Source organism: Meriones unguiculatus (genome assembly GCF_030254825.1).
Source record: "Meriones unguiculatus strain TT.TT164.6M chromosome X unlocalized genomic scaffold, Bangor_MerUng_6.1 ChrX_unordered_Scaffold_30, whole genome shotgun sequence".
In the NCBI taxonomy this organism is placed as follows: Eukaryota; Metazoa; Chordata; class Mammalia; order Rodentia; family Muridae; genus Meriones; species Meriones unguiculatus.
This window is the reverse complement of record NW_026843706.1, coordinates 14,685,533-14,707,731: the sequence shown is the minus strand read 5'-3', so window position 1 is coordinate 14,707,731 and position 22,199 is coordinate 14,685,533. Positions and strand designations below refer to the sequence as shown.

Genomic DNA, 22,199 nt, shown 5'->3' with positions numbered 1-22,199 from the left:
CACAGTAAGTTCAAATTGTCTTGATATGATAACACATCCAGCACAAATTGCCAAATTCCAATAATGGCAGACACTTTCTACATCCTTTCAATATTTCAGCTTCGTTCTGTTGATAGCATTAATTTATAGTGTTAATTTTAAAAGAAAGGCTGATAAAACTGAATGCTGTGATTATTTCTGAGCAAGTGTAAGTATTAAATGTGTGTTCTGATACCACACACTGAAATACACAAAGAAGCAAGTATCCTGTTTCAGCAAAGATTTGCTTTGTCATGTTTGTCAGTTTTAGAGATTCTGGAGATTTGCTAGATTAAACTTTCTGAACTAACCATAGGTACTATCATGGATTCATCCAGAAAACAAGATGGTCATTATGCGCTGCAGTCAGCCTCTTGTCGGCATGAGTGGTAAAAAGAACAAGGATGATGAGAGATATCTGGATGTAATCAGGGAAACTAACCGACAAACTTCTAAGCTCACGATTTTTGATGCACGACCCAGTGTAAATGCAGTGGCCAACAAGGTGAGTGTGGTCAATAAGACCTACAGTGTTTGATATGAATGGGTTTTCCATAGTACATCAATCAATATGTGGATTTATTTTGATATTTCATGTAATTAATTTTTTTTAAGTCAAGCTCTCACTGGGCTGTAATCCCAGCACTGGGAAGGTGGAGACAAGAAGAGAGAGAGTTCAATGTCATCCTCAGCTATATAATGAGTTATAGGCCAGCTTGACTTACTTTAGACCCTGTCTTCAGAAAGTAAAAACTGAATGAATGAACAATAGCAAAAGAAACATTAAAACCATTAAAGCCTAGTGTGGTCATATATACCTGTAACACTCATAATCCCAGCACCATGGAGACAGAGGCAGGAAGATCCAGCATAGTTTAAGCCTATAATCTCAGTAAAGGCTGAGGCTGGAGGATTGTCATTAGTAAACAGTGAGACCCTGTCTAAAACAAGCAAAAAATCAAATAAAAGCACAAAACAAGCCAAATTAAGGAAGCCAATCCTTCATTAAAAGGCTTGTCTAGAACCTTATGCAAAAGATAGACTTTGGAGCCCATGTGGCTCTGTGTGGTCACTTTCATTGTGTGAATTGGTGGTAAATCTTCAGGGAATTGTAGGAAGCTGCTTTATTAAAATCTAAAGTTTGTACTTTTATCCGAAGACTTCATCATGCATACCATTTGTACTCATAAATGGTCATTTACGTAAGATAGTTGAAGATATGAATAGGTCTGTGTATGGATTTTGTAATCACAGACATAAAAGCTGAATTTTTGGAAAGCAAATCTTAATTGTCATTTTACCTTTTCAAGCAGAATATGTGAAATATACTTCAAGGTTATTAGAATCATCACTGCAAACCTCAGTGACTATATGATGTTGCCCCCAAAAGCTGCTGTGAAAAAAGAAGCTTGTTTGCCCTCGACTAAATTACCTCAGATTGACAGGCCTCCCTCGCTTTGGGAGCTTTGGGGGAGGAGTTATATTGGTTTGTTTGTTTTGTGGTTTTGGATGGTTGATTGTTTTAGACAGGGTCTCCCTGTTTAATTTAGGCTGCCTTGGAATTCATGGCAATCCTCTAGTCTCAGTCTCCTATATACCAAGTTATAGACTTAAGCTAAGGTGCCTAGTTTCTGCTTTTGTAATTTTTGATTCTCTCATCTTTCCCTGTGTCATTTCCAAATGCTCACAAGTAAGCCTGCCACAAGTTGCTCACTCCCAGATTCTGTCTTTCAGATTTATGCTGTTCAACTGTAGGCTTAAATTTCATCATCTTCAGTGCTTTGCTCATCCCAAGGTCACTTATCTGACATCTTTAATTATTCAGAACCCATCAAAACAACCTGAAAGCAGAGCGAGTCCTTGAGAAGCCATTTCTGAAATGGAATGTATGTGAAGTCTGTCTCCCTAGGGTGTGCCAGACTGTGGATGTGTATACGTCTTAGCTCTTCACCATTTGTACGTGACTCAGCTGTCCTACACTGTTAATCCTAGGCTTTCTGCCCTGGCCTCATGCATGGTTTACACGAGTTATTTGTTAACATAGTTGAGGTTTATGTAGAAATAATTTCAAACTTCTATGTAAAACAGTTATGAAGTTGAATTCGTAGTCAATTAGGAATTATAAGTAAAGCATTAAGGAAATTAAATCTAAATATGTTTTTGGGTTATCCTTACTTTTATATATTTTGAATCCTATTATCCTTCATATATAATTCAAGGTGAAGACATGTATAAAATACAATATTTCCATGTACTGACAGCCTGAAATAGATATGATAGAACATTAAAATATTTAGGAAGAATGTTTTAATATATTAAAGTATGTGAAACGAATACCATAGTGATATTAAACTGTAAAGCCCATTATAGCAACAGAATTTTTTCCTTTTGAATTTAATTTTATTATGAGAATGAAATTTCATGATTTCTTTGTTTTTGTTTTTTTAATTTTTTATTAATTACACTTTATTTACTTTGTATCCCCCCATAGTTCCCTCCCTCCTCCCCTCCCAATCCCTCCCTTCCACCACCTTCTCCATGGATGCCCCTCCCCAAGTCCACTGGTAGGGGAGGTACTCCTCTCCTTCCTTCTGATCTTAGTCTGTTAGGACTCATCAGGAGTGGCTGCATTGTCTTCCTCTGTGGCCTGGTAAGGCTGTTCCCCACCCAGGGGGAAGTGATCAAAGAGCAGGCAATCAGTTCATGTCAGAGACAGTCCTGTTCCCATTACTATGGAACCCACTAGGAGACTGAACTGTCATGGGCTACATCTGTGCAGGGGTTCTGGGTTATTTCCATGCATGATACTTGGTTGGAGTATCAGTCTCAGGGAAGACCCCTATGCTCAGATTTTTGGTTCAGCAACAGAATTATTGAATGTCTTTTTAATGTTACAGAAATAAGCCTCTGTTTCTTGTCCTCTTAAGAATGAAAAGAAGGAAAATATTAAGGAAAACAAAACAAAACGAAATGGAACACCTAAGCCTTAAAGCACTCTGGGTCATTCTTTTAAAACCCCTCCTCCAGCTCTGTCTCCCCACTAATTGTCTATATCCATAGCAACAGGCCCTTCGCCCTTTAGAGCTTTCTAGGTAATTTGGGTTATTCACTTTTATTGAAGGAAGAAAAACCAAAGTGAAAACTTCAAAAGTAACCAGAGATGGAGAATTTGAACTTTGGGAACTCAGTCTATGCTTGACTAATTGATTTTTACCCTCGATAACTTCTGTTCTCCTTGCCCTTAATAATTGTTCCTCCTTTGTGGATATTTAGATGTAATCAGCAGCATCACATCATTTTCAATTAAACAAAACCCAGAGTTGGTAAGATCTAGCACCATACCTCTTCTACTTGGGGGCAGAGCACTGTGATAGATAAAAGTAGGGCTCTGTTAATATCTGGGTTTGCCAGAAACTTTGGCAATGATTAAAACATGTATTTCTTTTCTTTTTTTTTTTTTTACACATCATGCTCAGTTATTATTGAAAGGAACTCCAGTGTCAAGTGTCTCTGAAAGTCCCCCATAATTATGTAAGAGCCACACATGCAGAGGAGTAAGCCTTCTGTCTATGGGAGGGTAAGCATGTCATTGCATTATATATAGGTCTGCAGAGCTAGCTAAAAGTAACCGGGCTCTTATTTCCCAGGTCTGTGCCTGCAGCTTACAGAGTAACTGCCAGGCAGATGCAGAAACTCTGGCTTTCTACAAAATGTGAAGAGTTAGAAAGATAGAAAGGTGATACATTTGTCTGCTGACTTATTAACAGAAAGTTCTTTTTAAATGGCAAGTAAAGGCTGGAGAGATGATTTCGTGGTTAAAAGCAATTATTGCTCTTCCAGAGAAACTGGGTTTGGATCTCAGCATCCACAACTGTCTATAACTACAGCTCCAGGAGATCTGACACCATCTAGCCTCAGCAATCACCTGCATGCACACATTAAAAACAAGACAATGATGAAAATGGGAAAATCGAAAATAAGTATGCTGGCTTACACCTGTGATTTTAGCACTTGGAATGCTGAGGCAACAGGATTGCCATGAGTTTGAGGCAAGCCTATATTATGTAGTAAGTTCTTGCCAGGCCTGTGGTACAATGTGAAACCCTTAAAAAAAGAACACCAACAACAAAGAAATTATTTCTCATGAGCTTATTGCTGATGCTCTGTAAATAAGGTTTGAAAGAAGCAATCATGTCTAAATTCTCCTCTGGCCTGACACAGAGATTTCCAGGTTTGAAGATCAAATAATAGTCTTATTCTACTGCAAGAAGCCTCTATACGTAACTCTGGGAGTAACAGGAACACTTGCTTTGCTCTTTCCACACTGTCTACAAGCTTATCTTCCTAACATTGATATAAACAAAAAGAGGAGGGATGTTGTGAGAATAGCACATTTGCCTTCCACCTCTTCAGTCCCATACAAGTGTTTCCCTGTGTTCCTTCTACAGGCAGTCTAAAGTTAGTATGTCTTCAAAAATCTCAGAACTGTTTCACCTTTTCTTTTCTCTTCTCTTCTCTGCTCTGCTCTGTTATTCTCTTCTCTTTTTCTTTTCTTTTTTTTTTCTTTTCTTTTCCAAGACAGGGTTTCTCTGTGTAGCCTTGGCTGTCCTGGACTCCCTTCGTAGACCAGGCTGGCCACAAACTCACAGAAATACGTTAGCCTCTGCCTCCCTGAGTGCTGGGATTATGGGCATGCACTACCGTGCCTGGCTTGTTTTACTTTTTCTTCAAGGGCCCAAATGTCACATTTCAAAAACCTTTAAACCAAAGGTACACCCAGCCATGTTTATAAAGAAACCCACAATGTCTCTTTACATCACTGTGGAAATGGATACTTTCCACAGTGTTGTGGTGGTGAACTAAAGCAAGTGAACACCGTTAACTACTATTAAGAACAGTATTAAGTGGTTCAAGAGTAGCCTAATTACCTAGTATGTACAAGGCCTTGAGTTCCATATGTGACACCACAGAAAGAACAGGAACAAAGTTTTGTGCTTGATAGAGTAGGCAGTAGCCATCTTGTCCCTCTTAGAACCTTGTGGGCCCACTATGTGCAGCTTTGTCCTTGCTGTTTGTATAGTGGAAAGATGGTCAGGATACAATGGAAAGGGTTTGTATGTTGAAATCAAAGCAGATGTAAATTCTATTTATTACTTGCATCATTTGGGAATGGATAGCATCTGTCTTGTAGCATTCCTGTAAGAGGTAAAATTGCAAAGCACAACATCATAGAGCCTCATCAAAAGGAGTCTTGCCCTTTTTGTTCTGTTACACCCAAAGAGTGAACCATATTTTACAGGAAAGGACATTGGTGTTTCAGCTTTAGTGTCTGGTACCAGATCTTGAGGTGAGAAGAGACTTAAGCTAAGCTGTTGACCTGTGACTGACTCCAAAAACTGTTTTCCCTTAACACCTTATACCCTATGTGAATGTTCACAATGTTAGAGTACCTGCTGCTACATCAGTATGGCTACCCCTTCCCCAAAACAGTACAATAATAACCACAAAATTGATGGAGGAGTAGGACTTTTCAGAACCTGGTTTTGCTTTTTCAGATGTAAAAGAACCAGTAATTACTGAACATTTTGGAGGGAATATCGTCCGATGAATTAAGTTGTCTGCCCCCAACCCAACCTTCCATATTTTTCTCTAGCTCAAAGTATGACTCAGGTTGCTGAGGCTTTGTGTTGGATAGGAAGGTCAAAAATCATGTTAACTATTTAAATTAGTGGGGTTTGGGATAAAGTTTTGAAAATAAGTAAGATGTTTTGGCTAAGTTACAGATAAAATAGATACGAAGTTACAGATCAAATAGATATGTAACTGAATGTAATCTTGTTGTTTCTTAGGCAACAGGAGGAGGATATGAAAGTGATGATGCATATCATAACACGGAACTTTCTTTCTTAGACATTCATAATATTCATGTTATGCGTGAATCTTTAAAAAAAGTGAAAGACATTGTTTATCCCAACATAGAAGAATCTCATTGGTTGTCCAGTTTGGAGTCTACTCACTGGTTAGAACATATCAAGGCAAGTATACTTTATTTGCAGGTAGAGAAGAATATTTTGAAGATGAAATTTATCCTTAAATGTTTAAAAATTACATAATGAAAATGAGACTATACTAAACAATAACACTGTATTTGACAGCATTATGTTTCTTTATATTTGGAGATTTTACATCATCCTATCTGATTTTTAAAGTCTGTAGAGCTGTCTCTTCCAGTCTTGTCAGTAGTAAGTAGTCTCATGTAGGTTTATTTAGGAGTAGCCAGTTTATTATTAAACTGTTACTAGGTATACCCCTCATGGACCTAGACAGAGGTGCAGGTTCTTTGTTGTTTTCATTTTAGCAGCTTATTTCTGACTCATTTTAAAGAATGAGTTTTGCATTTTGATTACATTCAATCATTTGTCCTGATAGAAGCAATAAAAATCCTCTTTTCAAAGTATAAGTACTAGAAACTATGTTATCAGAGTAGCACTTTTCAAAATTCTTCTTTTTGATTTTTTTTAAATTTCAGTTTATTTACTTTATATCCCAAGGGTGTCCCATCCCTCCTCTTCTCCAAGTCCCCTCTTTCCCTCCTTCCCCTTTCTCCCCTCTCTCCCCCCGCCGAAACCCCGCTTCCCCCATATCATCCCTCCTGAGTAATCAAGTCACATCAGGACTGAGCAAATCTTTATCCCCTGAGACCAGGCAAGGCAGTGCTGCCAGGAGGAAGTGATGCAAAAGCAGGTAATAGAGTCCATGTTAGAAAAAGACCCCCTCCACTCGCCAGGTGACCCATATGAAGACCAAGCTGCCCATTGGCCACATATGTGCAAGGGGCATAGGTCCAGATCATGCATGCTCCTTAGTTGATGACTCAGTTTCTGTAAGCCCCCATGGGACTATGATAGTTGTCTCTGCTGCTCTTCTTGCGAGGTTTCTGTCCCCTCTATGTCCTTCCATCTTTCTCCCAACACTTCCACAGGACCCGCAGAGCTCTGCCCCATGTTTGGCTGCAAGTCCCAGCATCCTTCTTGATCTGCTGCTGGCTGGAGCCTCCCAGATGACAGTCAAGTTAGGCTCCTGTCTGCAAGCAAAGCAGAGCATCATTAATAGTGTCAGGGGCTGGCTCTCTACCTTAGGGTAGGTCTCAGGTTGGGCCAATTATTAGATGGGCATTCCCTCAATCTTTGTTCCCACATTATCCCTGTAATTTTTATAGGCAGGGTAATTTTTGAATCAAAGGTTTTGTCAGTGGGTTGTTGTCCCCCACCTTCCACTAATCTTTCCTGGCTAGGAGATGACCACTTCACTCTTCATGTCCCCCTCTGTTAGGAGGTAGTCACTTCAGTCTTCATGTCTTCCCACCCCCCATTACGAGTCTCAGATAGAGTCATACCCATATCCTTCAAGGAGCCTACTCTGTCACAAGCTTCTAGCTTGACAAAGAGATGTCCCCTCTCAGTTTCTCTTGTTTCCAGCCCTCTCCCCTCCCACTTCCATTCTCCCCACATCTGATCCCTATCCCTTTTTTTTCCCTCCCCATTTCATCTCCTGCCCAGTTCCTCTCTTCATCCACTTCTATTTCCCCTTCTGAGTGACATTGCAGCACTCTCCCTTGAGCCCTCCTTGTTACTTAGATTCTTTAGGTCTGTGAATGGTAGTATGGTTATCCTGTACTATAGGTCTAATATCTGCTTATAAGTGAATACATACCAGTGTAACTTTCTGGGTCTGGGTTACCTCACTTAGGATGATCTTTTCTAGTTCCATCAATTTGTCTGCAAATTTCATGATTTCTTTGTTTTTAAATGTACCACAATTTCTGTATCCATTCTTCATTTGAGGGACATCTAGGTTGATTCCAGATTCTGGCTATTACAAATAAACCTGCTATGAACATAGTCAAGCAAATGTCTTTGTTGTATGGTAGAGCACCTTTTAGGTATATGCCTAGGAGTAGTACAGCTGGGTCTTGAGGTAGAACTATTCCCAATTTTCTGAGAAAGCACCAAATTGATTTCCAGAGAGGTTGTACAAATTTGCACTCCCACCAGCCATGAAAGAGTGTTCCCCTTTTCCACAACCTTACCAGCATGTGATGTCACTTGAGTTTTTGGTCTTAGCCATTTTGACTGGTATAAGATGGAATCTTCGAGTCATTTTGATTTGCATTTCTCTGATGGCTAAGGACATTGGGTATTTCTTTTAGTGCTTTTCAGCCATTCTAAATTCCTCTGTTGTGAATTCCTGGTTTAGCTATTACCCCATTTTTCATTGAATTATTTGATTTGTTGATGTTTAATTTCTTAAATTCTTTGTATATTTTGGATACTAGCCCTCTGTTGGATGTAAGATTGGTGAAGATCTTTTCCCAATCTGTAGGCTTCTGTTTTGTTCTATGGACAGTATCCTTTGACTTACAGAAGCTTCTCAGTTTCCTGAGATCCCATTTATTAATTGTTGATTTCAGAGCCTGTGCTATTGGTGTTCTGTTCAGAAAGTTGTTTCCTGTGCCAGTGAGTTCCAGACTTTTCCCCATTTTGTCTTCTAATAGATTTAGAGTCTCTGGTTTTATGTCAAGGTCTCTAATCCACTTGGACTTGCATTTTATGCAGGGTGATAAGTACGGGTCTATTAGCATTTTTCTACATGCAGACATCCAGTTAGACCAGCACCATTTGTTGAAGATGCTTTCTTTTTTCCATTGTATGGTTTTGGCTTCTTTGTCAAAAATCAACTACCTGTAGGAGTGTGGGTATATATCTCTGTCTTCACTTTGGTTCCATTGATCAATCTGTCCATTTCTATGCCAATACCATGCAGTTTTTATTACTATTGCTCTGTAGTATAGCTTGAAATCAGGGGTGTTGATACTGCCAGAAGTTCTTTTATTGTACAGCATTATTTTAACTATCCTGGGATTTTTTTTTCCATATGAATGTAATGATTGCTCTTTCCAAGTCTGTAAAGAATTATGTTAGAATTTTGATGGAAATTGCATTGAATCTATAGATGGCTTTTGGCAGGATGGCCATTTTTACTATGTTAATCCCACTGATCTATGATCATGGGAGATATTTCTGTCTTCTAAAATCTTCAGTTTCTTTCTTCAAAGACTTGATGTTCTTGTCATACAGGTCTTTCACTTGCTTGGTTAGAATTATACCAAAATATTTTATATTATTTATTGCTAGGGTTTTGTTTCCTTAATTTCTTTTTTCAACCCTTTTGTCATTTGTATAAAGGAGGACTGCTGACTTTTTTGAGTTAGTTTTGTATCCAGACACTTTGCTGAAGGTGTTTATAAGCTGTAGGAGTTCTGTGGTAGAATCTTGCAGGTCAGTTGTGCAACCATACAGTTTTCTAAACAAACCTAACTAAAAGTATATTTTAAGCAAGTGAATTATTAAGTTTTGTTGTTCTCTAATGACATTATACTTTCTTACTGGACAGGAATTGTATTTTTTCATAACTTTTATTTTTCTTAATTTATCATCCTCAAAAAAATGAATTAAAAATAACTAATTGTGGCAGTTATGAAAATGTAATATCCTGAATGGAACTTTAGAAAAGAAAGGGGTCATCAAGTTAAGCACTAAGTTAATGTGGTTCAGCAACTAAGAACACTGGCTGCACTTTCAGAGAGCCTAGGTTTAATTTCCAGCACCAACACTGTGGCTCACAACTCTCTGTAACTCCAGCTGCAGGGGATCTGATGTCTCCTTTGCATGCACCAGGCACACACATGGTACAAAGACATATATGCAAGCAAAATACTCATACACATAAAGTAAATAAATATAAAAGCCCTAAGGAAATAGGAATGAAGTATGGACTTTTAAAGCAATAACCTAATGATAAATATTTTAGTAATTAATGCTGTCAGTATAGGTCCCTTAATTGTGCCTAGTACCCCTTGCAACAATGCTGATAAGAAGGGAAACTGGGCTAGTTATTTGAAAGGTGCTGTTGTACCTTCAAAGCTTCTCTGTGTTTCTGAAATCATGCTAAAATTTAAAATACATATTTAAATAAGATAGTTTTAGTGCAGATCATCGTGTTAGAACCTGTGAAGGAGAAAGGGGAAAGATGTATTCCTAGCCCTTAGGAAGATAGATAGATGGGATGGTTGAAGAAATTAAAAGAAAACATTTTATTCTAAGATAGTATGTTTTCAGTTCAAAGTAGGCCTTCATAGCAAAGTCAGCTGAGAAATAAAGCTTGACCTAGTCCTTCCAGAAAGCAGAGGAGTGGGGATTCTATTCTAACCAAGACAGCTTTGGTGAGTGCTGAGAAACTGCTTTTGATTAGTCCAAGTTAACAAGAATGTCATGTTTTGTTTTTGTTTTTGTTTTAATTTGCAATGGTCTTTAAATGATGAAGTTGATAAGACTAAGAAACATTTTTAAGTGGTATTGGTTTAGCAAGTGATCTGGAATTAGCCAGACAGCCAGGACCTTGTCTGTCAAGTGCTAGGGAGAGGTTCCAAGGTTTGGAAACAGTTTAGAAACAGCTCCTGTTCTAGGAGCTGACTGTGTTGTTAAGAGAAGAAAGAATGTGAAGTTAGAAGGTTAAAAATTGCAATGTCAATACAAAAATGAAGGGGCTATTAGATACAAGTTGATTCTTATACAGAGCCTCTGATGTGTGGTTATTTAACTAGATGTAAGATATACAGAAATAAAAACTTCCACAAGGAGGGGAACCCATTTTCCTGAGAAGATGAGGCTTCCGTTTTCAGTTGAAGGCTCAAGAAAAGCATTGTGCTTTCGAGTGGGTACGATCTGACAGGCAGACTCTCAAGTAAAGTAGAACTCAAGATAGAGACTTGGAACTGAGATATGAGCTTGGGAGTCAGTTATTGAGCACTAAACAGGCTGAGTCCTTGAACAAGCCTGAGAGAGGTTCCAGATGACAGGAAGATCCAAAGATTCAGAATGGAGCCAGGTCAGGCTTAGAATCAGCATAGAAGGAGAGTGAGATTCAGTGACGTCACTCCTAAAGACAGAGCTCAAAAGAAGATGTTGGAGTGTCTAGAAGTAGCCCAAGAAAGTTGAAAGTTCTTGAGGATTTTAGAGGGTCAGCATCTATGAGTAGCTGGCAATGATATGGACATTCAGGAAATTCAGGTCATGCATGTAAGTTGTTCTTTCGGAGACGAAATAAGGACTGGGGAGATTTATCAGAGTTAGAGTACTTGACACACAAGTATGAGCGCTGGAATTTGAATCTCCAGAACTCACATAATTGCCATTGTGTGTGGCAACCTACCAGCCTATAAGTCTAGTTTTCTGAAGGGTGAGAAAGCAACTCTTCAGAACAAACTAGCTAGGCATACTAGTCATTGAGGAGTTCTGGGACCAACTGAAAGTCCCTGTCTCAATGAATAAATTAAAAGGAAGAAGATTCCCAATGGCAACCTTGGGCCTACACATACACCTGTGCCCACATACATCTAAATACACACATCCATGCACTGGCTTCTGCACAATGGATGGCCTGCCATACATAGGTTCCCTAACTTTCTTTCATTGGTTCCATATCTTGTTTACCTGTCTCTCCTAAGTTTATGGGAAAATAACAAGCTTTCATAATTTCTATATGTCAGATGGTTCACTTACACTAACTTTTCTTTAAATAAGTTTCAGTCACATTTTTTCGGTAACTTTGAGTTAGTTAAAATAACCACAGTCCATATCTGAGCACAGTGTTAGAATTTGGGGCACGTTATGGAATACATCTTAGAAAATCATCTTTTAGCTCAGCAGCTAAGATTGATCACCATGCAAGCCTGGCCACCAGAATTCAGTCCCCAGAGCACATATTCATGTGGAAAGAGATAAACATGCTCTACACAGTTGTCCTTTGACCTCCACAAATGTATTGTGGCATGCATGCCCACACATACATGAGGTTATGTACAAATATGCACACAATATGTTTTTTAAAATTAACTCAGTGACAAAAATATGCAAGTAACTATTAAGCACTTGAGATACAACCCTCAGAAGATAAAACCTTCGTACAATACTGGAAGAAATGTGGGATGGTATAACAAATTTCCTTAAAAATTTGTTTTTTAAAATAAGCATACAGTTTTGCCTTGAGTATATATGTGCCATATAACCCAGTCCTTTCACTTACAGATGTTTACCTAAGAAGAAAGAAAATAGTAAGTCCTATCAAAAATTAAGGATGCAAAAAGTCCACAGTAGCATGGATTGTAGTGTACAAATACTAGAAACTACCAAATGTCTATCAGCTGAAGAATGGATGAATATCTGTTCACACAACACAGTATTATTTGCCCATTAAAACAACTGAAGGACTGCTAAAAGAAAGAAAAAGAAAAAGAAAAAACTCAGAGCATCTAAAAGTGATGCCGAAAAGAGCAGAGAGATCCTCAGGATCCTGTAGTTACTGGTGTTCTGATTTTTGATATGCATTGACCTGTGAATGCAGGACTTGCACTAGAGTGATATTGGAGCAGTATCAGAGCTCTCTGCTGACTTGCATGTTTTTCTTTACCAGCTTGTACTGACAGGTGCCATTCAAGTTGCAGACAAAGTTTCTTCAGGGAAGAGCTCAGTTCTTGTGCACTGCAGTGATGGATGGGACAGGACTGCTCAGCTGACATCCCTGGCCATGCTGATGCTGGACAGTTTCTATAGGAGTATTGAAGGTTTTGAGATATTGGTACAGAAAGAGTGGATAAGTTTTGGACATAAATTCGCATCTGTAAGTAAATGCTAAAACTGTCCTATTAAATCAGTTGGGATTTTAAGTAATTGTTTTCCGTACTATATATTAAGTTTTTACATGAGATTCTGAGGAGTTGCCAAGAAAGGTGACATCACTTTTAGTCCCAGCACTAAGGAGGCAGAGGCTGGTGGATCCCAGTGAGTTTCAGGCCAGCCTGGTCTGCATAGCAAGTTCCAAGATAGCCAGAGCTACATAGGTCTTGTCTCAAAAAAAAAAAAAAAAAAAAAAAAAAAAAAATCTGAGGAATCTAAATTAAAACCCCTTTATGGTTTCAGAAAATGTGTAAGGCCTTGGGCTAATGGAATTCTTTATAAGACATGTGTTTATCTATATTTATTATTTCTAATAAGACTCAAAAGTAATGTAATAAAGTATGCAGAAAAATAAATAAATTGAGACTTAGGAGGCTAAGAAAGCAAGATTTCAGTTAGTTTCAGCCAAGGCTACTCAGTGAGTTCCAGGCCTAGGCTATAAAGCACAGTTTGTCTCAGAAAATAAAAAAAAAAAAAAAAGGAAGAAATGCTTAAATTAGAATCTCTCAAAAGAAGGAAGATAGGATGATAGTTGTCTCTGGACTAATGTTAAAACTGTCAGGAGCAAACATACTTCACAGAATGGCAGGTTTTTACTTGAGGCTTTTTATTATTCTATGACACACATTTGTTAAAAATCATCAAGAAAAACATTTGCAATCAAATTTTTGGGTACTGTTTCCATATGTCCTTTGAATTAGCATCATTTTAGAAGATTTATTTATTTTTCATGTGTATGGTGGTGGTAGGAGTGATTTGCATGTTTGTTTGTGCACCATGTTCATGCAGTGCCTCTGGAATCCAGAAAAGGGCATCAGATCCCTTAGGTTTGGGGTTATAGCTAGTTAAGCACCCTATGGGTGCTAGGAATTGAATCTGGACGGTCTGCGAGACTAACCAGTGCTCTTAACTGCTGAGCCATATCTCTACTACCCAGCTTCACGGTGATTCTCAGAGGATACATATATCATACTAATAAAAATATTGTTTGGTCACCTTGTAGCCTTCATCCAAATTTCACAAATGATATTTTGTAACATTTTCAAGCAGAATCAGTCACTGTTTAGTAAAGATATGGTAAGGGTTTTGTTTGGGATCTAGCAGAGGAAGGCATTTTAATCGCAGTAACTGTACTTTGGGCATGATTTCAAGACTTGAAACTTCCACAGGGCTTCTTTCCTGAAAGATCTAGTGAAGCCAGGTGCAGTGGTGCAAACCTGTAATCCCAGCACTCAGGGAGGCAGATACAAGCGGATCTCTGTGAGTTCAAGGCCAGCCTGGGCTACAAAGTGAGTCCAGGACAGCCAAGGCTACACGGAGAAACCCTGTCTCAAAAAACAAACAAACAGACAGACAGATATTATCTAGTGAACCTAGAACATACCATGCAGGATAATCCAGTCTCCTCTATCTGTAGCTCTGGGCTCTATATAACATTGCACTCATATGAAATAATTGGTTGATGGTGCTTTCCTAGTTTTCCTTGTTTTATGTTTATTTGCTTTGCTGTGTATGTGTGTGTTAATATTTGCATAATCTCACATGACTGTGTGGATATGTGTACATGTGTATATACATTTATGTGGAGGCCAGAGGTCAGCCTCGGGTGTCATTCCACTGACCTGGGAGTCATTTCCCACTTTGCCCCTTCCCAGTTACTCTGTGTCTCTATCAACCTCTCTGTACAATTGGGCAAAAGCCCAGCATGGCCATTCCAATAGTATTCTGAGGGTGCCATGAGTCTGGATCACTGAAATTTCTTTTAGTAGTCAACAGAGGATTGATGTTGACATAAAGGCACAATGGGACTTTTTGCTTAGGCTAGGTTAACTAGCCAGTGAGCCCCAGGAATCCTCCTGTCTCCACTGCCTCAGCTCTGGTGCCACCACACTAGGGCTGTTTGTTTGTTTTGCCGTTAGGTCTGGGATTTAACTCAGGTCCTCATACTTGCACTTTACTAACAAATATGCCCCCAGCCCTTTTCACCGAATTGTCTTGATTCAGATAGTGGAATAGCTCAGTTGTTAAAAGTACTTCCCACCAGCCCTGATGGCTTGAATTCAATCCTGGGCACTCACTTTCTAGAAGGAGAGAATCAACCCTTGAAAGCTGTCCTCTGACATCCATGCACTTGTTGTGGGAGTCATGCCCATGTGTAGACATACACACATATATACATGGACATTTTAAAATTGCCATTATTATGAAATCATTTGTTGTTGCTCTGTTTTTCCATGGCAACATACATAATTTACTTTGTGAGAAGCTTGGCATTTAGAAGATAGGCTGCTGAGTTACATGTTAACATTTTGTAAGGTATATGCTTTCTCTGCTTTGTACCCATGAATTAAATCATCTTCATCAATACATTTCAGAGAATTGGTCATGGTGATAAAAACTATGCTGATGCTGACCGATCTCCTATTTTTCTTCAGTTTATTGACTGTGTGTGGCAGATGTCAAAACAGGTAAGAATGTATGGGATGAATGTACATTCAATGTTTAAATAGTGTCTTGTATCATCTGAAGTTTGCCTACAGAATAATACAGAGCAGAAATAAAGATGAAATAAGCTTGGCCATGAGTGAATAATGATTGAATCCCAGCAATTGGGACATAGGAACTTATATTTTAATTACTGCTACTTTGTATGTTTAGAATTCTCCATAATAAAGTTTACAAAATTAAATTTTTAACTGGATTATCTGTTCTAATGGATGTTCAGCAGGAATGACAGTGCCCTGGCATTTTTGTGTAAGAATGTCTGCTAACTCTTAATACTTTAAAAAGTAAACTCTTGACTACTTTTTCCTTGTTATTCTTTGACTTGTCACTTCTGTATTAGTCATATATGAAGTACAAACAAACAAACAAAATCACCCTCTCAGATTTGTGCAAATGACAGCCTCTATTAGCCTTCCAGAATTCTACAATGTGGCAGCACTTAGTCACTCTTGTCATCCATCTATGCATCTTTTCTTGCCATAGTGTGTATATGTATTTGTGTGTTTCTTTTAATTCTGAGTGAACAATAATACACCATAAATTTCTACTTTTATGATGCTCTCCATACATTTTTTCTACCTTGCGAGAGTAGACTCAATTTTTCATACCCTCCTTTTTTGTTTGTTTTTATCTAGTTCCCCACAGCTTTTGAGTTCAATGAACACTTTCTGATTACGATTTTGGATCATCTGTATAGCTGTCGATTTGGTACTTTCTTATTCAATTGTGAACTGGCTCGAGAAAGACAGGTGAGCAAAAATAGTAATGTGGGTTGAGAAGAATATGAGTGTTTATGACGCATTGGTTTTTCCCTTGAGGAGTAGGAGTGATTTTTAAAGTATATAAGTTCTCCTTTGTGAAGCTCTATGAAAAACTATGTAAAGAGAATTTTAAGTTTGTTTTTTGAGAATTTAATACAGTATATTTTTTTAATTTTTTCTGTATTAGTATTATTTATTACAGTTTATTCATCTTGTATTCCAACTGTAGCCCCCTCCCTTTTCTCCTCCTGGTCCCACCCTCCATCCCTCTTCTACCTCCTATAATCTTCCCCTAGTTCACTGATAAGGGAGGTCCTCCTCCCCTACTATGTGACCCTAGCCTATCAGGCCTCATTAGGACTGCCTGGATCCCCTTTCTCTGTGGCCTAGTAAAGCCACCTTGCCAGGGTGAGGAAATCAAAGAGCGGGCAACTGAGTTCATGCCATGACTGTCCCTGCTCCCCTTACTAGGGAACTCACATGGAGACTGAGCTGCCCATGGGCTACATCTGAGCAGGGGGTCTAGGTCCTCTCCACGCATGGTCCTTGGTTCATTCATCAACAGAAAAGTCAAGCACCAACTTATTCTGCATTGCTGTTTGGCTAGCCAGGACTGAATTCTGCCTGTGTGTTATCCAGGAAAAGTAGGAAGAGAGGGGAACATGAAGACCTGTTTAGAATAAGCTACCCATCTCTCCTCCATCCTTCTATGGAGCTAAGGACTATGGCAGAGGTTCCCTCTGAGGAGAGGGCAATAATTCTGGCTCACTCTTAAGTATTCTAGAACAAGGTGATTATCCTCTCTCTCTCTCTCTCTCTCTCTCTCTCGCATAAACTGTGAAGGGAATGGAAAACAGTGCATCTTAAAAGCGAAAATGTAGAATTAACATTCAAAACAGAAATTTCACTTTTAGGTTATATTTTTTGAAAGAACTGGGGGAGTGGGGGAGAGCCAGGTGTGGTAGCTCAAACCTGTAATACCAGCATTTGGGAAACTAATACAAGAGGATCACAAGTTTTAGTCCACTTAAGTTCATGCAGAGTTTCAGGGTAGGCTGGCCTACAATATTAAAACCATGTCTCCACAGTCTTACTTCTGTCTCAGCATAAAATGAGTAATGGTTCCGATGCAATGAACAGGAATGGGATAAGATAAATACAATAGGGCAAGTATGTAGAGGTTTTTGCAAGACAGATGAAAGTAGGTAGAGACAAGATTTCAGAAGGAAAAGGTATCCATTTACAGTGAATCAAAAACTATAGCAAAGATGGGGACTTAGAAGGGATGTTTGTAGGGTTAGAAGAGAATAAGGCTGATGGCTACGACTAAGAATAAGGACCATAGAAACAAATGTTCAAACAGATGGAGGAAGAGAGAAGGGCAGTTAAAGTATAGGGAGGAGCAAGGAAGAAAGAAGCCAGGAAAAAGGAAATAAATGTTTTTTTCATGTCCAAATGATATTAATAGCTGTTTTGGTTTACTAGCTTGCCCCCTTACTATATATAAAAACATGTACATAGTCTTAATTAATTCTCTTGATTATCTTTTGTTAGGCTCAACCAGATACCTTGCCTCATTAAATCTCAAGGAAAGTATGCATAAAAAGAAAAAAATAGACCTCATATTGATTTTAAATGTTCTCAAGGAAACTTGTTTTTGCATTTTGCCCTGTCTGTCATTCTGAAGAGTGACTGAAAATTTTAGATTCATGAAATCATTTTCCAGCAGATTTACAATGTAATCACATTCCATACTGTGTGCTTCTTGTTCTGTGAAATGAATCAGAACACTATAACCATTTTATCTCTTCTAAGAAGAAGAAAACTCAAGATGAAGAAAAAGGTCTTCCTAGTCAGTTGTATTGGTTGGCATCTTAACACAGGAAGGAATTCTTGTTAGGGAAGCTACAACCCTAAATAAACTACTCAAAGAAAAATCTATCACCCCATTAAAAAAATGTCTCTAGACAAAATAAATACAAAATTGCAAGCACATTAATGCATAGCATAAAATTAAATTCTGTATATGTGTATTAGACATATAAGAAACATATGAATTTTATGTTTTGACTGGATTCCATCCCTAAGATACCTCATCATATATGTGCAAATATCCCAAAATCAGAATAAAAGTCCTCAAGCCAAAGTACTTTTGGCCCCAAGAATTTTGGGTATGGGATACTCATGTAGAATTTGCAAAGAAACAAAAATCAGGGTGACTTGGGATTCTTCAATGACAATATTACATGGCTGACATTTAAGGAAGAAGCTTCAAGCCAGCTTTCTGCATCTACCAAAACTGACAACTATCTATGAAAGGAGAACAAAGACACACATAGCATCAAGAATGATCTACCTCATGGGCAGGGGAGATAGCTTAATTGGTAAAGTGTTTGCATTACAAGCATGAGGACCTGAGTTCAACTCCCAGAACCCACATAAAACCCTAAGCAAAAGGGAGCACACATGTAATTTCAGCACTATGCACATGGAGGCAGGAGGATTCCTAGCTCTAAGTATCCACTCTAGCCCAATTGGTAAGGTCTAGGGCATTAACAGACCCTGTATTTAAGGAGATGGACAGCAATTCTTAGGATGACATCTCCAGTTGGTGACTGGCCTACACATACATGTGCATGTGCTTCTGCATATACAAACTCACATCTGAAAAGTGAGCTAACTCCCCCATGCACTCTCCATTGGAAGTGGCAGAAATATGCACTTCATGAATAGAAAAAGTAAGACTGCACAGAATTCCCAGAGTGAGAGCTCTAGCATAGGAACAACTGGTATAGATTGAAGCCCCTATGACAGAGACATTGGGGTCATGTGATGTTTTTAATATTCTTTAAAGGCACGTGACACATTTAAAGAGAGCTTGGTGTTAACTTAGTCAATGCCAAGAAAAGTAAGAAGACAGTTGTGAAATCAAGAGAATAATCAATGAGTGCAGGAAAATGAAAGCAGTCACAGGACCGAGACTGGAGAGTGCAGCTGCAAACAGCAGGTGCTTGGTCATCAGAATCAGACTGGTAAATGCTGAGCTAATTAGAGCTAAGCTATAGACTAGGGATGTGTGACAGAAAAAAAAAATTAGAGTCTGTCTGTGGGGCAGGAATAGGAGAAAGAAAGTCATTGTGACCATGCCAATAGTTAACATCTGCAACTGGATAGCTATGTGATAGCAATAAAGACATGCACTCCAAGGATAGGAATACAAGTACCAGATAAACCAATTAAAAACACAAGTTGCCTCAGGCTTTATAAAAGTGTGACAATTCCTCAGGAAATTAAAAACTCTATGATCCACCAAGCCTGCTACTACTGGTTGTATATCCAAAGAAAATTCAAAGCCAGGCCTGGTGTGTCAAGCTTGTGATCCCAACTAATATGGAGACTGAGGTAGGAGGATCATAAATTAAAATACTGTCTGGGCTACAAAGCAAGATCAAGACTGGCCTGGTGGCTTGGTGAGACTTTATTCAATTTTTTTAAAAAATGGAGGCAGGGAAATTACTTAGTGAGTGGGTAAAAGTGTTTACCTCAAAAACCTCATGAACTGGGTTCAATCCTGTTGTAGGGTTATTTTTGCTGCAGTGAAACACCGTGACCAAAGCAGCTTGGGAAGGAAAGGGCTTATTTGGCTTACACTTCCATGTACTTGTCCATCACTGAAGGAAATCATGACAGGAACTCACACAAGGCAGGAACTTGGAGACAGGAGCTGACACACAGGCTATGGAGGGATATTGCTTACTGGATTGCTCTCTGTGGCTTGCTCAGCCTATTTTCTTATAAAACCCAGGACCACCAGCCCCAGGGTGGCCTCACCTAAAGTGGGTGCTATGGAGTGTTTCCCATCATGATAGACCGTATCTCCTCAATTTCATGGTGTTCATGTTCTCAAAAACATTTACAATTTGTGAGGTTATTTTATTTTATACATTTTACCAAATTTTCACTATGAACTATGGAAAAACCAAAGATGAGAAATAGAAAATACAAGAAATAAAAATACCAAGTTACGACTTGACTCTTCCTAGTAATAAATTCAGTGATAAGTCATAACACTATTTGGACCTACTTTATAAAGTTCATTTGTACTTTTCTAATACCAAAATTGGTACTGGATTGTGCTTATTTAGCACATTTTCTGTTTTATATTATATACTATACATAGTTTTAAAAGTCAGTTTCACAGTTCTGGGAAAAAATAATTTCTCATCTCCCCTCACAAACTACGGTTTTGCTTTTTCCAGCTTGTTTGAGGTCTGATGACAAATGCAAATCTTTATATTTGAGGTTAGCATGATTTATTATTTCTTTGAAGTTTTTTTTTTTCCAAGGCAGGGTTCTTCTGTGTAGCCCTGGCTGTGTTGGACTCACTTTGTAGACCAGGCTGGCCTTGAAACCACAGAGATCTACCTGTCTCTGCCTCTGCCTCTTAAGCGCTCAGATTAAAGGCATGTATCACCACCGCCCCCATTTATTATCTTTTCTATAACTAAACAAGATACAGGAATTTCTTCCTGGCTATTATTGTTGGCTTCTTGGTGTTCCTTTTTGAAGTCATTACTAGGAAGAGTCAAATTGTAACTTTGGTGTTTTTATTTGTTTTATTTTCTATTTCTCAGCTTTGGCTTTTCCATAGTTTATAGTGAATTATGATAAAATGTATGTAATAAAAAACAGATTTGTAAACTTTTTTCTGAGAACATGAATAGCAGTTAAAGACTGAAAACTTGATGCATATTTTTTCAAATGTCTGGATGTGGCTGTTATGTGGATTAAATATCTGGATGGTTGGTTACAATAACTGTCCAAATACCTGTTGTCAAGTAGACATAGGTTAAAATTTTGTATTCCTAACAAATAGAAAACAAATCAGAAACTCAGTGGGGTCTCCTTTGAGTAGAATGAAAAAGATGGTGTGGCCCATCTGTTTGTAAATGTTTTGCCTAGCCAGGAATTGTCTTTGTAGATCAGTGAATTGCATTCAGTGGCACAGCATTCTGAATCCTGTCTCCCAGCAGAAGCAGTGGCTCTCAACTTAGGCAGTTATCTATGCAAATATCAGTAAGTGGACACAAGTGCTCAATGATGCTTTTTCTTAGTTATTATGGAGGTTAATATAAATGTGTCATTGGAGCTAATACCAAATTGTATTGCCACAAGCTGCAGTATGGTTTGTGAGTGTGCTTATCTTTCTGCTTTCTCTCTATATAGAAACTTACAGAAAGAACAGTTTCTGTATGGTCGCTAATTAACAGCAATAAAGACAAATTCAAAAACCCTTTCTATACAAAAGAAATCAATCGGGTTTTATATCCAGTTGCCAGTATGCGCCATTTGGAACTGTGGGTGAATTATTACATTCGATGGAATCCCAGAATCAAACAACAAGTAAGTGAAAAAATAACTTTGCTGTACTGAATGGCTCCACCCTAGCTAATATGATGCCCTTTGCTATCCTGGTGGTTTGTTTACATTCTGGAGACAAACAAAATAAAGAAAAATACTTGCTTTTAAACTAACCCTAATTTAAAATAGTTGAGAATTACACATCATTAAAAAAAAAACTATAAATAATTCCCTGACATGGTGGTGTGCTCTTGTAATTCTAGCATTTTTAGCTCAAAGGCAAAAGAATCAGAAGTTCAAAGCCAGCCTCTGCTACATAGTGAATTTAAGGCCAGCATGAGCTATGTGAGACCCTGTCTCAAAAGAAAAAAAAGTTATCTGCACTGACTAGACATACTTACATGATCTTTTCAAAATAAGGAAGCATTTCTACACGATGGTTAAGATGTATATATGAAGTGAGCTGCCATCTATGTGCTTCTTACTGAATATCTATCTAAAATAAAGATACCAGTATGCCAATGGTTAGGAAATTTAGCTAGCCACTTAACAGTCAAAATGGAAGCAGATTTTTGAAGTGAAAATCTTCACATTTTGATAAAGACATTTCCATGGCGATTCCATTATTAAAACTTCACCCCAAAACAGAAGAAAAAGCAGCCTATTTGTAAGAAGAGACATTGCCTCCACTTCTGGCTTTGTTCTGAGCCTTGGAGTGCTGTAGTGGCTCTTGGTAAAATTTTGCTCATTTTTCTATGGT

The 22,199-nt window shown here is 38.3% G+C and overlaps 1 protein-coding gene across 6 annotated transcripts in view; it reads left to right on the top strand.

The window, feature by feature from the left end:
• Mtm1 (myotubularin 1) overlaps positions 1 to 22,199 on the top strand; it is a 106,782-nt gene that overhangs the window by 76,400 nt on the left and 8,183 nt on the right. For 5 of the 6 annotated variants that reach the window (XM_060376656.1, XM_060376654.1, XM_060376655.1 and 2 more), the window contains exons 9-14: positions 335 to 523; positions 5,868 to 6,053; positions 12,550 to 12,756; positions 15,188 to 15,280; positions 15,953 to 16,066; positions 21,305 to 21,481. In XM_060376656.1, coding sequence (XP_060232639.1) covers positions 335 to 523; positions 5,868 to 6,053; positions 12,550 to 12,756; positions 15,188 to 15,280; positions 15,953 to 16,066; positions 21,305 to 21,481 — 966 coding nt within the window. The remainder of the gene's footprint in view (positions 1 to 334; positions 524 to 5,867; positions 6,054 to 12,549; positions 12,757 to 15,187; positions 15,281 to 15,952; positions 16,067 to 21,304; positions 21,482 to 22,199) is intronic. The other variant, XM_060376658.1, reaches the window with a different exon arrangement.